This window comes from Ischnura elegans, chromosome 6 (assembly GCF_921293095.1).
Source record: "Ischnura elegans chromosome 6, ioIscEleg1.1, whole genome shotgun sequence".
Classification (NCBI taxonomy): Eukaryota; Metazoa; Arthropoda; class Insecta; order Odonata; family Coenagrionidae; genus Ischnura; species Ischnura elegans.
This window is the reverse complement of record NC_060251.1, coordinates 115,142,375-115,154,706: the sequence shown is the minus strand read 5'-3', so window position 1 is coordinate 115,154,706 and position 12,332 is coordinate 115,142,375. Positions and strand designations below refer to the sequence as shown.

The 12,332-nt window shown below is 37.3% G+C and overlaps 1 protein-coding gene across 3 annotated transcripts in view; it reads left to right on the top strand.

Annotated features, from left to right (window-relative positions):
* The window catches only part of LOC124161535 (protein dopey-1 homolog), a 92,484-nt gene that overhangs the window by 48,916 nt on the left and 31,236 nt on the right, over positions 1–12,332 (top strand). For all 3 annotated transcript variants that reach the window (XM_046537903.1, XM_046537902.1, XM_046537901.1), the window contains 5 exons: positions 2,275–2,433; positions 6,080–6,325; positions 8,077–8,224; positions 9,871–10,072; positions 10,396–10,607. In XM_046537903.1, coding sequence (XP_046393859.1) covers positions 2,275–2,433; positions 6,080–6,325; positions 8,077–8,224; positions 9,871–10,072; positions 10,396–10,607 — 967 coding nt within the window. The remainder of the gene's footprint in view (positions 1–2,274; positions 2,434–6,079; positions 6,326–8,076; positions 8,225–9,870; positions 10,073–10,395; positions 10,608–12,332) is intronic.

Sequence of the window (12,332 nt, the reverse complement as noted above, 5' to 3'; positions counted from 1 at the left end):
AATCTCAATTAAGACAAGATCTTTTGCCTGTCAGGCCCTCTGTGCCCCTCCCAGAAAAAAATCCTTGATCTGCTCCTGCCTACATTCGTACATGTCCCGTTCCGGTCCACAAAAATCGTTCATGCAAGCAGACATTAACTCGTACGTGTTAATGTATTAAGTAAATAGGCCCAAAGGCCCTTGAGAAAAAGTATTTCCGCACAAGATTGGAAATCGAAGATTCCATGGCATCTATAATGGTTGGTTGGATAGATTCAAAAATAGGTACAGCTTGTGTATAAGACGGTGAGTGGTGAAAGCAAAGATGTTAACATAGAGACAGCAACTCTGGAAAGAATCTGAATATATTAGAGTTCTGGAAGGTTACAGCCCAAAAGATGTTTTCAATGCAGACAAAAAAGGATTATTTTTTAAATTTTTGCTGCCATCAAAAACACTGTGCTTCAGAGGGAAACAATGTTATGGAATAATGCTTAGTGAACAATTAAAAAATTAACATTTCCAAAGCCAGTATATGAATAAAAGTGAAAATACTCCATTTCCCACTATTTGCATTTTCCCGCAATTTACACTTTTTTTCTTGGGTCCCTAGAAAAGTGTAAATAAGGGGTTTTACTGTATATTAATCGAAATCCATTGCTGTGCAATGGCCAAAAGTATTACTCGTCATTGGGTCCAGATAGCCGGCCTACCGAAGTAATTTATCTAGTCTCCTTAACAGAATGAGTTAATTTAGATCATTAATTAAGCGTGGGGCTAGTGGAAATGAGTTTTTTTTAAGCAATACTGGTTGAGACGTAATTTTTGCCGTCGTAGGTTATCGGACGGTTGACTTCCAGGTAGAGGGTCTACGCTAAAGCCTTCAAGGTCATCGGTATTCACGGGGGAGAAATGGAGCGGTGGCCGAGTTGCATATGAATAGCATCAACACATAAAAGGGTATAGAGTCTCAAACACAATGGCTTCATTCCCTCCCAGAAGTCGTAGCATGGTCGTAGGCCCTCTGTGTCTCAGGAATACAGTGCAGCAGTAGAAGGTGATTTTGATAGAGCCATACAGAGTAAAAACCAAGAGAACAATGGCAAAAAATAGAAATGGGGGTAGAAAAATCAAGAAGTTATCAAGAAAAACCATAAACCTAAAAGAGAAATTGAGAGAGATCAATTGCTTTGAAAATGGAGAGTGTCAAAGCGATTTTGCGCGGAAGTTTACGATGCCTTATTCTGAATAAAGACGAAGTTAAAACATCAGTGACCTCAGCCGCACCAACTTCAACCAAGCGGTCAACACATATGGAAAGTTCATTGTGAATCTATACAAAAAGACGAGGGTGGAAATCGCTCTGAGACATTTAGTGAAAGCTCTGGTTGGTTCCAGAATTTTAAACGGCAAGCAGGTATTTTCAGTGCGGCAATATAAGGAGAATCTGCAAGTGTTGATAGTGCAGTCACCGCAACATTTTCTGATGAACTCCAAGCTGTGACTGAAAGTGGCTCCTTTCCCCCTCAACTAGTTTTTTAGTATTGACGAGATGATATTGTTTTGGAAAAGAATGCAATCTCGTTCATTCATTTTCAGGGAAGGAAAACCTGGGTCAGGTTTCAAGAAATTTAAAGACTGTTTCAGTAGCTGCTAATGCCTCGGAAGACTTCAAATTAAAACAATTATCATTCATAAACTCCGCTAGCTATGAAACGGCATTCAAAGTAGCAATTGCCTGTCATTTCGATGAGTGAAAAGGACCTGGGTGACAAAGTAATTGTTTTTAGATTGGTTCGAAAATTTGCCAACTTCCGGCAATGCATTACATAACCCCTGATATAGCAGATGTTAGCCCACCCGCACGACAGGAGGGAATTTCAAAAGCACGTACGAATTTTTTAAAATTTGGATAAAAGTCTTTAAATGCGTGCCTACTGTCTCTAAAGATATTTTAAACAGTAAAAATTTATGTAAATAAGGTTTTCTAAGGCTATTAATGGGAATATATATGGTTTAGAGGAAATTCGATACCCAACACCTAAGCTACCAGTAACGCATCCCTTTCTTCCCAATGTTAAAACGCTCTCATGTAACTCAAATTTGTTTAGCGCAAAGACCTCAAGGTACGCATCCCTTGCACTGTACGAGGCATGGGTGTAGTCACTTGAAATCGCTTAAAGAAAAATTATTTTTTTAAGTTAGCTAGTATTTCTAGATAGCTAGTTGAAATTACACTGCAGTGCAGTATTTGTATAGAATTACTGATAAACATTGCTTTCTCTATCCACCCAGGTTCTCCCAACACCTTCCAGGGAGCAAGAAGTCCTTGTTGGCCTCCTTAGTTCCATACGAGCAATGCCCGTTGACACATTGGTCCAAACAGTTAATAGTGTGTTACGGCAACCTCCAGCTGTAGTCATGGGTGGAGGGAATGTAACCAGTGGAGCACAGGTAGGAAAATATAGATATCAGTTTCTTAGCATGTTTCTTTATAAATAAACTACATTGTCATTTTGAGTGCTCCTCTATTTGCTGATTTTTTTAAAATCTCAACTACTGGTTTGATGCCGCTGTAATGAGAATAATTGCTCCATATGTATTTTTATTTATTCAGTATAGTTAAGCAATTAATAGTTAAGTATAGTTAAGTAAAGTATAGTTAAGTTAATTACTTATCTTACTTCTCAACATGGACTAGGTGGCACCTTTATTTCTGGAGGATATGTAGTATCTGTATAATTGCTGCCACGACTTTGAGCCTTGCACATTACAAAGTGTTGATGGCAAGGAGCCATTTTCAATGTATCGGAAGGAACCCTCATGCCATCAATATAGATGAAAGTGATGAGGCTGGATTTTATGCCTGGTGGGGTACAACATTTTAATCTTAACAAATTACGTGTAATAATAATAATAATAATAATTTTTATTGTTCTGTTGGTCCAAGGAATAGAACATAGAACATGGTCAAGAGAATATTACAGGTAAAAAGAGATACCAAACACACAAAAAACGACACAGATCAATTATACATTATCACACATATATTCGTCTAGATTGTAATAGGCTTTGGATAAAAGCAGCCTTCTCAATTCGCGCTTGAAGGTTGCAATGTTGGACTGAGTTTTTACATGCGGTGGTAATTTATTAAAAATAAGGGAAGCTGAGTGATGAGTTCCCTTTCTAGATAAGGCACAGGGTTGCCTTCTCAGGTGAACATCATTTCTGCGCCGAGTGAAATAATCATGAATGGTAGAGCTCAGACAGAATAAATCAGGATACATTTTGACAAATAGTGCACAATAAAAAATACACAGACATGGTAGTGTCATTATCTTGAATTTAAGAAACAGTGGCTTTCCTGGAGATCTGATGGAAACAGCAGCCATTGCCTTCAAAGATCTCTTTTGCATGGAGAAGGCCCTTGTGGCAGCACTGGTGTTGCCCCAAAATATCACACCATAAGACAGGTAGGAGTGGATTTTAGCAAAGTAAACTAGCTTTAAGATCTCCACAGAGGTGGTGGGGGCAAGTTTACGAATCATGAAGATACCAGATGAAATTTTTTTGTTCAGATTATCAACGTGGAATTGCCAGTCAAGATTTTCATTTAGAGTTAAACCCAAGAATTTAGTACAGTTAGACTGCTTGATTGAATTATTACTGATAGTTCGGAGTAAAGGGCTTGAAGTCGGGGGAGAAATTTTGTTATGGAAGTGGAGAAAAGATGTTTTGAGGTCATTTAATTGTAAGCTGTTATTATGGCACCATTGACCTATAGTTGAAACAGTTATTTGAGCAGCATTCGTTACTCCTAACAGCGTATCGCTAAGGTTCAGTGTAGAAGTGTCATCAGCATATAGGGTCACCTTACACATAGGTAGGTGATATTTGAGATCATTGATGAAGATGACAAATAAAAGAGGGCCCAGGATTGATCCTTGAGGGGCCCCACAGTTCGATTTGAGAGGGTTGGATCGAAGTGTGTTAGCACCAGCAGCCAAAGTTGTATTTAATTGAACCATTTGCATTCTATTGGATAAGTAAGATTGTATCCAGGCTAGAGCATTGCCATTTATTCCAATGTGATTGAGTTTAGAAAACAGGATATTATGATTTAGGGTATCAAAAGCTTTCGATAGGTCGAAAAAAATCCCAAGTATTTCTTTCTGATTGGAAAGACCCCAAGTGATATCATTAATGAGTTGGAAAGCTGCAGATATTGTAGATCTTCCCTTGATGAAGCCATGTTGGGAAGAATTCAGCAAGTTAAAATGGGATAAATAATTCATTATGCGATTGTAGAAGAGTTTCTCAAAAATTTTTGAGAAAGCTGAGAGTAGTGCAATAGGTCGATAGTTATTGGCTTCAGTGGTTGATCCCTTTTTATGGATTGGAATGATGACAGCAGTTTTCAGGTAGGTAGGAAAATGACCATTGCAGATAGACAAATTAAAAATGTCGGACAGGGGAGCAGAAATAATCCTAGCAACTAATTTAATGATAGGTATAGGGACTCCATCATATCCTACTGACCAGGAATTAGAAAGAGAGTGGATGATGTTGGCAACCTCATTAGGGGTAGATGGGGAGAGAAAAATTGACGAGGGTGTTTTATCCCAACTAAGAGAAGGTAGATCTGTGTTATTAGCAGTTTGACAGAATTGGCTATTAAAACAATTTGCAATTGCAATAGGGTTCAAAACAGGTAGGTCATTAAATTTGATAAAAGTTGGTCTCTGTTCAAAGTTATTTTTAGTTTGTTGGTTAATAATCCTCCATGCAGCTTTGGAGGGGTTATTTGAAGAAGCAATGACATGGCTATGACGATTTTTCTTAAATTCCCTAATACTGCATTTGTATTTATGTAGAAGAGCTTTGTATTGATTGAGGAGGGATGGATCAGAAAACTTTGACAGTCTATGCAGTTCTTTAACCCTGGCATTCATATTTAAGAGCTCAGGAGGGAATTTAATATTTTTGCTTTTATAGTTAAACTTCCTGGTTCTTAAAGGAAATGAATGATTAAAAAGCAACAGAAAATCATTCAGGAAGGAGTTAAACCTAGCATCAACATCGAGTGGATTGCCATGGCCTTGTTCACTCCATGTTGTATTATTATTATTATTATTACATTATCATCCACTTTATGATGAGAAAAATATATAAAATGATACTTCAAAATAATGATTAAGTTGAATCACTTGTGTATGAAAATACTTATGATTATTTATTCACCCAGTTGGTCTCAGACATCATATTTTTGATGTCTTGTATGAAAGAGTAAAGTCAAATTTTAAGCATATTTTAATGTTAATTATTTGTGATAAAAATTATTTTCAATTTTAATATAAAGCTATGATTCATCTCTTGCCTAATTATGGAAAGTAAGCTAAATGCTTACATTATGCCCTAATCCAGGTGCTAAGATCTTGAAATCTTGTGAAAGGATAAAGAGAATAGTTTTCAAAACATTTTTTTCTGTTGCTTTAGCATTTCAAAGGTGGGTGTGCTGTGTGTGTGTCTTACACATTGCGGCATGTGTTTTTTCATATTCATTTGTTATTTATTGTATATTGACAAATTCTCATCTCATTTGTTTGATTATTTAGCACTAACTCTTCACTCATGAGTGAATCCTCTGCAGGGGATTATTAGATTAATATTAATTCATCCTTCTCTCAAATATATGTTTAACATTTGTACATGTAATGTTAAGTAATGGATATAATATATAAGGAACTGTAAAATAACTCTTTCTATGGATAATCTTTGCTCTGAGTTTTGTTTTATTTTAATGTAATTTCATTTTAAGACTGGAGGGGTAGAGGAGTGTTAGGATTTATTCTCAACCATTTAGTTAATTTTTGGTGAGGTTTACCTGCTGTCATAGTAACATCCTGACCCACCTTGAAGAAAATTCTTCAGGCTGCCTATGCTATAATTAAGTTGTAACTAGAAATCCTCCCGACCACTGGGCATGCAGAAATATGAAGTGCACATTCCTGACTTACTTCATATCTTTTACCTGTTTTTTTTTTAATGGGATATCTTTTATTTGAATCCTACCTTAGGAAAATGAGCTTTTAATTTCTAGGGGCTGGTTCTTGAGGTCAGTCTGCTTGAATTCTTGTTCTGCTACCTGAGGAAGAGTACTACGGCACGCCAGTTGGTTGATTCGTGGCCCTCGTTGGCTGTTCTTTTGAGGGAGGGGTCAGCGTCGTCCACTTCCTCGCCTCCGGCACACTTCCTCCTCCTTGCCCTTCTCAACGAATTCGTCCAGAGAGCTTCCCCACTGCCAGAGAAGAAGGACCAAAAAGAACTCCAGGACATCACTGCCAAGGTTTGAACTGGCTTCAATGTGATCTGTTACTCTCAATTTTGGATTGCTAGATCAGACGTCCAAGTTTACTTGACAGATTCCTTGTCAGAAAGTAAAGAAAATAATTATGTTTCACCAAAGGAATTCGTATGGTAATAATAAGCCTTGTGTATCTTTGCATTAAAATAACGATAATCCTGATGTTTTTGCATCCTAATAATTTTTTTTAAAGAATGCGGAAAGCATCAAAGGAGAGTGAAACGCATGCACGGATAATCCACAACACTGATAATTTGCATTCAGATAGTGGGGAGTTTACTGTAATAATAATGTTGTATGCATTTGGCTCCCATTGATTTAATTGTATATCCTAATAGTCGATGGCACCTGTAAAAATGGTAAGAATTATTTACAGCATACCTTTTTTTTCACAAAATAGTATTAATTTCCTCACAAAATTTTGAGAGGAAATAATTTTTAAGGAAAAGAAGGTCTACACAGAATTCAATGCCTTTCTTATGTGAGTCTAAAAGTTAGCATTAATGGGGTTATTTCAAGCAGCATAATTTACACTTTGTGCACCAGTGGCTGACATTTCTGGGGACTACTTTACTTCCATGAGCATCATTGCAGTTGACATGGCACAATTTTCAATAATCCAAGAGATAATTATCTTTTGTAGAGCCAAATAATTTAAGAATATGTTGAATTATGTTCTTCTTTGCTCTTCCCATGCTGATACAGGAATGAGAGTTATATAAGAGAGAGAGAGCTGATGAAATGAGAGTTTTCGCAAGTTTCTTGAGTGTGGTAAAGCAGGGAGATTGTTTGAATGAATAGAGAGCGACCTTGAGACCCAGTGGTGTTATAGCAAAGACTGCGTTAAGCGAGGGATACCAGTACTGAAAATTTTATGTCTTTATCTTCAGTAGTTGGGGCTGTGTGTTGAATGCTTCAGTTAGTCAGGACACCTTGCTTTATGTAATCTAATGGGTAACTCTTGAATTAGCCATGCATGTTCATTTTCAATAGAGAAAATAAAAATTACAGTAAAACCTCTATGTAGTGAACCTCTTTACATCATAAACCTCCATAATTCATACCACCCCTTTGGTCCCATCAGATTTACATGTAAATTTATAGGCAAACCTCTATGTAGTGAACCTCTTCATCTCATAAAACCTCCACTTATCATACCAAGGAGACACCCCCGAGACGGCCTAACTACCTCCGCAAATCGTACCGAGACAACTAGAGACCATTAATGCAGCCACAATGATGTACATGGAATGACATTTTCAGCGATAAATGTTTCACACTTATTTTTTTCTATTGCACCTTAATATGCTGTAATTTTCATGTTAACCATTAGTTATGGCCATTTTGTTCCAAATGAGAGTATATGTAACAGTAAATAAGAAAAAAGATATCCAACTATCCTAATCATTTTAAGTGACTGTTGAATTAAGAGAGATCACATCATTTTCTCTCGAATCATGGTAAAAATCATGCAATAGCGCTCACTTTGTGTTATCATTAAATAATAAATATATGCTCACAAATGCATGCATTTTTAATTTAACGCATAAATATAATGGTTTAAAAGACAGTAGTACCTTTCATTTCTGAAGGGTATGAAAAAATGGTGCCTATCACTAAAACCTCTCTATGGTGAACCTCCATGCATCAAATTGCCCAAATTTTGGTCCCCTCCAGTTCGATGTAAAGAGGTTTTACTGTATTACTATTATTATTATTATTATTGATTCAAGCTGGTGGAGGTTGTTGGGCAAGTTGCTGGAGCGTGTTTGGAGCAGACAACGTGGCTTCGTCGGAACTTAACAGTGAAGGAGGAGGCTCACCAAGACGTAGCCGCAAATGGCTCAAAAACACTCAAAGACACCAAAGATACCTCCCCAGGTGAGCAGACGTTGAATTCCTCGTGCTACATATTAGGGAAATCTTGGCTTGGCCTTGGTCACATGTAATTTTTTTGCTAGTCCCTCTGTATTTGAACTCATAAAGATTCAAATGACAAAGCCCTGCAAGAAATGGTTATGGAAAACTGGAATGCATTAAGGCACCTTGAACAAATAAATATTGTGAATCTCTGAATACCCCCTAAAAATCCCCCTTTTTTTGTGCAAAATCTCCTGTAGAAAGTAATGGAGGGGACTATATATTAGTGCAAAGACTTGAATAACAGTGATCCTACCAATGAGTTTGATCATCTGGCAATTTCAACGTATGACCAAGCACTGGTTCATGAGCCCCCTCCATTGCTTGCGAGAGATTGGGATGCATGGCTCCAAAGAGATTTTTCACTTTTAAGATAATGCATTGTTTCTATTGAAACAATGACTTATTTAATGTTTTTTATTTAAGCTGTGCAACATAATTATTCCCATTCAATTTCCATTGTTGGAAATTATTCTACAGCAACCCCAGAAGGAAGAGAGGCATTTGAAAGCATTTAAGGAACATCATATCATGTGTATGAACCAAGAAAGTCAAAGTCAAAGAATGTCTTGGGTGTAGCCATTTAATATCATCATTAAAACTTTTTTGGGTACTCGTCATGTTGAATAAAAACTTTTGGGTTATGTCTCTGCGTCAATTTTTGGGTGGCCCCGGCGTTTCCCGACAATTGCTGTTCGCTTTCTCTGAAGAGTTGGGAATTTATATCCATATATATGTGTCAGGGGGTGGGGAGGGGAGCGGGAGGTTGGAGGAGTCGGTTGTTGAGAGTTTTTCCGGATTAAGGGTTGCTAAACGCAACTTATTTTAAGGCCGGTGTCCCTGTTAAAATAATTCTTCTCCTTGAGGATGGGAGACAAGTCTTCTCCTGAAACGTCGGCTTATGTTAAAGCATTAACCTGGCTGAGAACCCGAGAAATATTCGTCAATTCTTCTCCTCTTTAGTTGTATGGCCTCTCTGTCTATTTTCTGTTTGAAAATTTTTTTTGGAGTGAGTGATTTTTATTGTTAATGTTTCATTTATACAGTGCATATTAATATTGCCAGTAGTCTGTTTAGTTTACCATTGTTGCCTTTGTTTGTTGCTACATTGTTGCTACATGTAACCATGCCTTGTTTTGGTGCGTTGTAAGTAAAGTAAGTAAAACGAAAGACGTTCAAGTTCCTTTAATACACTTTGCTGTCGGTGTGATTAACTAAGAAGGAAGGAATTGGTCAATAATTACAACACTTTTCACTTTGACTACAATTTTTACTTCCTTTAGGTTGATTGTGTGGCCCAGAGCTGCATGTTCAGCTACCACGGACTTGCTGCCCCAGTCGAATTGCTCTGTCGTGCTCCTCTAAGTGTGTTTTGACTGATCTGTCTGTTTCAGGATCAGTATTTAGGATATTTAATATTTGCATGGATTTAAATGATCAGCACTCAAAATAAAAATTTTCAAAATTCTAAAAGATCATCAGAAGAATGAAATGGATTAACTCACATGGTGGAAGACCCGAGAGCATATCATTGAACCGTTACTTTGGGAAAGCTGCAGGCCATTCTTTACCATCATGAGTAATCCTAAATTTTCTTTTCGTAATAGGGTCTTCAAGCAATGGCAGTATTTCAGTCATGAGTGGCTCGGTATCAACAGCAGCCAGGCACAGTGTGGCTGCACAATTAGTTCTTGCCGAGTATCTTGCACCTCTTTTGGATGTCACCTATGGCAGTCAAGAAAAGGAGAGAGTTGTTGCCCTCTTAACTGGGGTCATGTACAACATAACTCCATACTTAAGAAACCACAGGTAAATGTTCAGTTTATCTTGGCTCACAGGAAAAATATGAATGTACTTCCTATTCATCCTTGGCCATATATTTTTGGAATTTTTATGTAATCAGCTTGTGTATTTAAATGAGCAACTCAATATGCAAATCAAAATCTGTAGAAGTGCAAACATTTGTCTTTTTGAGTCATGTAAAACATTTTTTAAAGTTTATCCGTCTTCACTGTGGGTAATGAGAAAATCTTTTTACTGGAGAAAATGCCTGGAAAAAAGTTGCACAAAACTGATTATTTGTTTTCATTTTTAAAATTTTGGTAATCAGATTTACATTTATCTCTCCGCAGTCCGAGGAATGCTGCTAGTTTCTTGGCATGCTCACAATTGTTGGCTAGCATAAGTGGATACCAGTATACTCGTCGCGCGTGGCGGAAAGATGCCTTTGAACTCCTACTTGATCCATCATTATTCAAAATGCCTCGCCAAGCATTAGTGTATTGGCACACAATAATTGATAACTTGATGACTCATGATACCACCACATTCCGTGATTTAATGGGTAAGTTTGACTTGATAACTTTAGTGAGAATTTTATGTGTATTCATGCATTGTGATTTAACACTTACTTAAGTACAGTAGACTCCCGATTATCCGGCTGTGGTATATCCGTGTTGCAGATTATTTGTGCATGATTTTCACTCTCGCTCAATATTTTCTGCGATCTTTATCACAAAGTAAAATCAGACGCAAAATCAACAGAATTACTGCAGTAATACGAGGATAAACTGGGCTTATTATTTGCGTTAGAATCCCCTTCGTAAAAAGGAAGTGATCACATGCTAGCTGCATTCACGGGAGCACCGTGTTCCTGTTTTCAAAGCCTTGAAGTGCGTGACCGCGCTCCATGATCACATATATACGTCCTGCAGCAGTTGCAACCGGGGCAACTTGTGCGAGGTGCAACTACGTGGTGTGGTGCCTGACAGTGTTGATTCCCAACGTCGCGCAGTGGTTTTGAAGCATTCGTGCAAACCACTTTTCTGTATCTGTGATCACACCGCCACGGATGTGTGGTTTTCGAAATCAGGCCTTACATGGAGCATTAATAATATGAGTACAGCCATGTTATCGTCGCTAAAAAGATCGCAAACTGGCGAAGAAAGCTCTCAATGAGTCCGGGAAGCACTCTAAAATAACAGAATAACGGCATAAATGGTAATATATGGTTTGTTTTAGGTAAATTATGAACATTACAAGGCATTAAAGTGAAAGTTTGGGTTATCTCTGTTTTCCTATTATTCGTGCCGTCTCTCCCTGTGATTAGCCCATTCGGATAATTGGGGGTGTACTGTACTGTAGATGAGTGTCCGAGTGCTGGTCATTTTTAATGCTTCTGTGTTATTTCTTGAAAACCATTTCTTTTAATGCAAGGAATAGGTGTTTGGTATCATTTCAAAGAATGAATATTGTTTTTTTATCATTTGTTTATTTAGAGGCTAGATTAAGAGTTTTACCACCTTGTTAGAAATGACAAAGTATGATTTTTTAAAAAGAGGGATGGCATAATATTTCACCCCTAGCAAAAATCAAAGGATTTCATGTGGCATAATATTATGCCCATAGTACACAAAGTGTCAAAGAAGTAGAGGAATGAAACTGGCTGGCTAGGGCAAGAATGATAACTTTAACAGTCAGACACTGTGTTTATGTATATTAGGAGTTAGAACTTCTTGTATATTACGAGCATAGTTTTTTCGTAAAGAGTTTTTCATCTACTAAATGGTTCATTGATACCGTGTATAATGCAACAAATTTCATAGTCTATCATGATCATGGCAATAATTTCAGATTAGTCCTGGAGGATTTCCAATGAGTGGAGTGTCACTGTATAGTGGAAGCTCAGTGTAATGAGTGCTCATAAAATCTGGAAAAATGCTCGCTTTTTCGGGTGCTTGTGTTATCCAAGGGTGAGGGTTGAAGCCCCTCTGTAATTACTGCTTTTATTTGGTATGGGTGCTATTTTACGGATGATTAAGATCTGCTTATGGGTTAATTTGTGTATCTTTGTATAATTTTGCGAATGGAATATGCCAAAATATTTTTTCCTCTTCTTTTAAAAAACCACGCTTCTCTGGCTGCACGCCGCATGGTGTATAGTGACGTTATCACGAAACTCATGTCATCTGGGATTGGTATAAAGTGTCAAATTGATGTGTGAAATGTGATTTTCATGCGTATCTTATTGTCTCGGCAATTTAGTGCTCATTTCCTTGATTTTAAATGT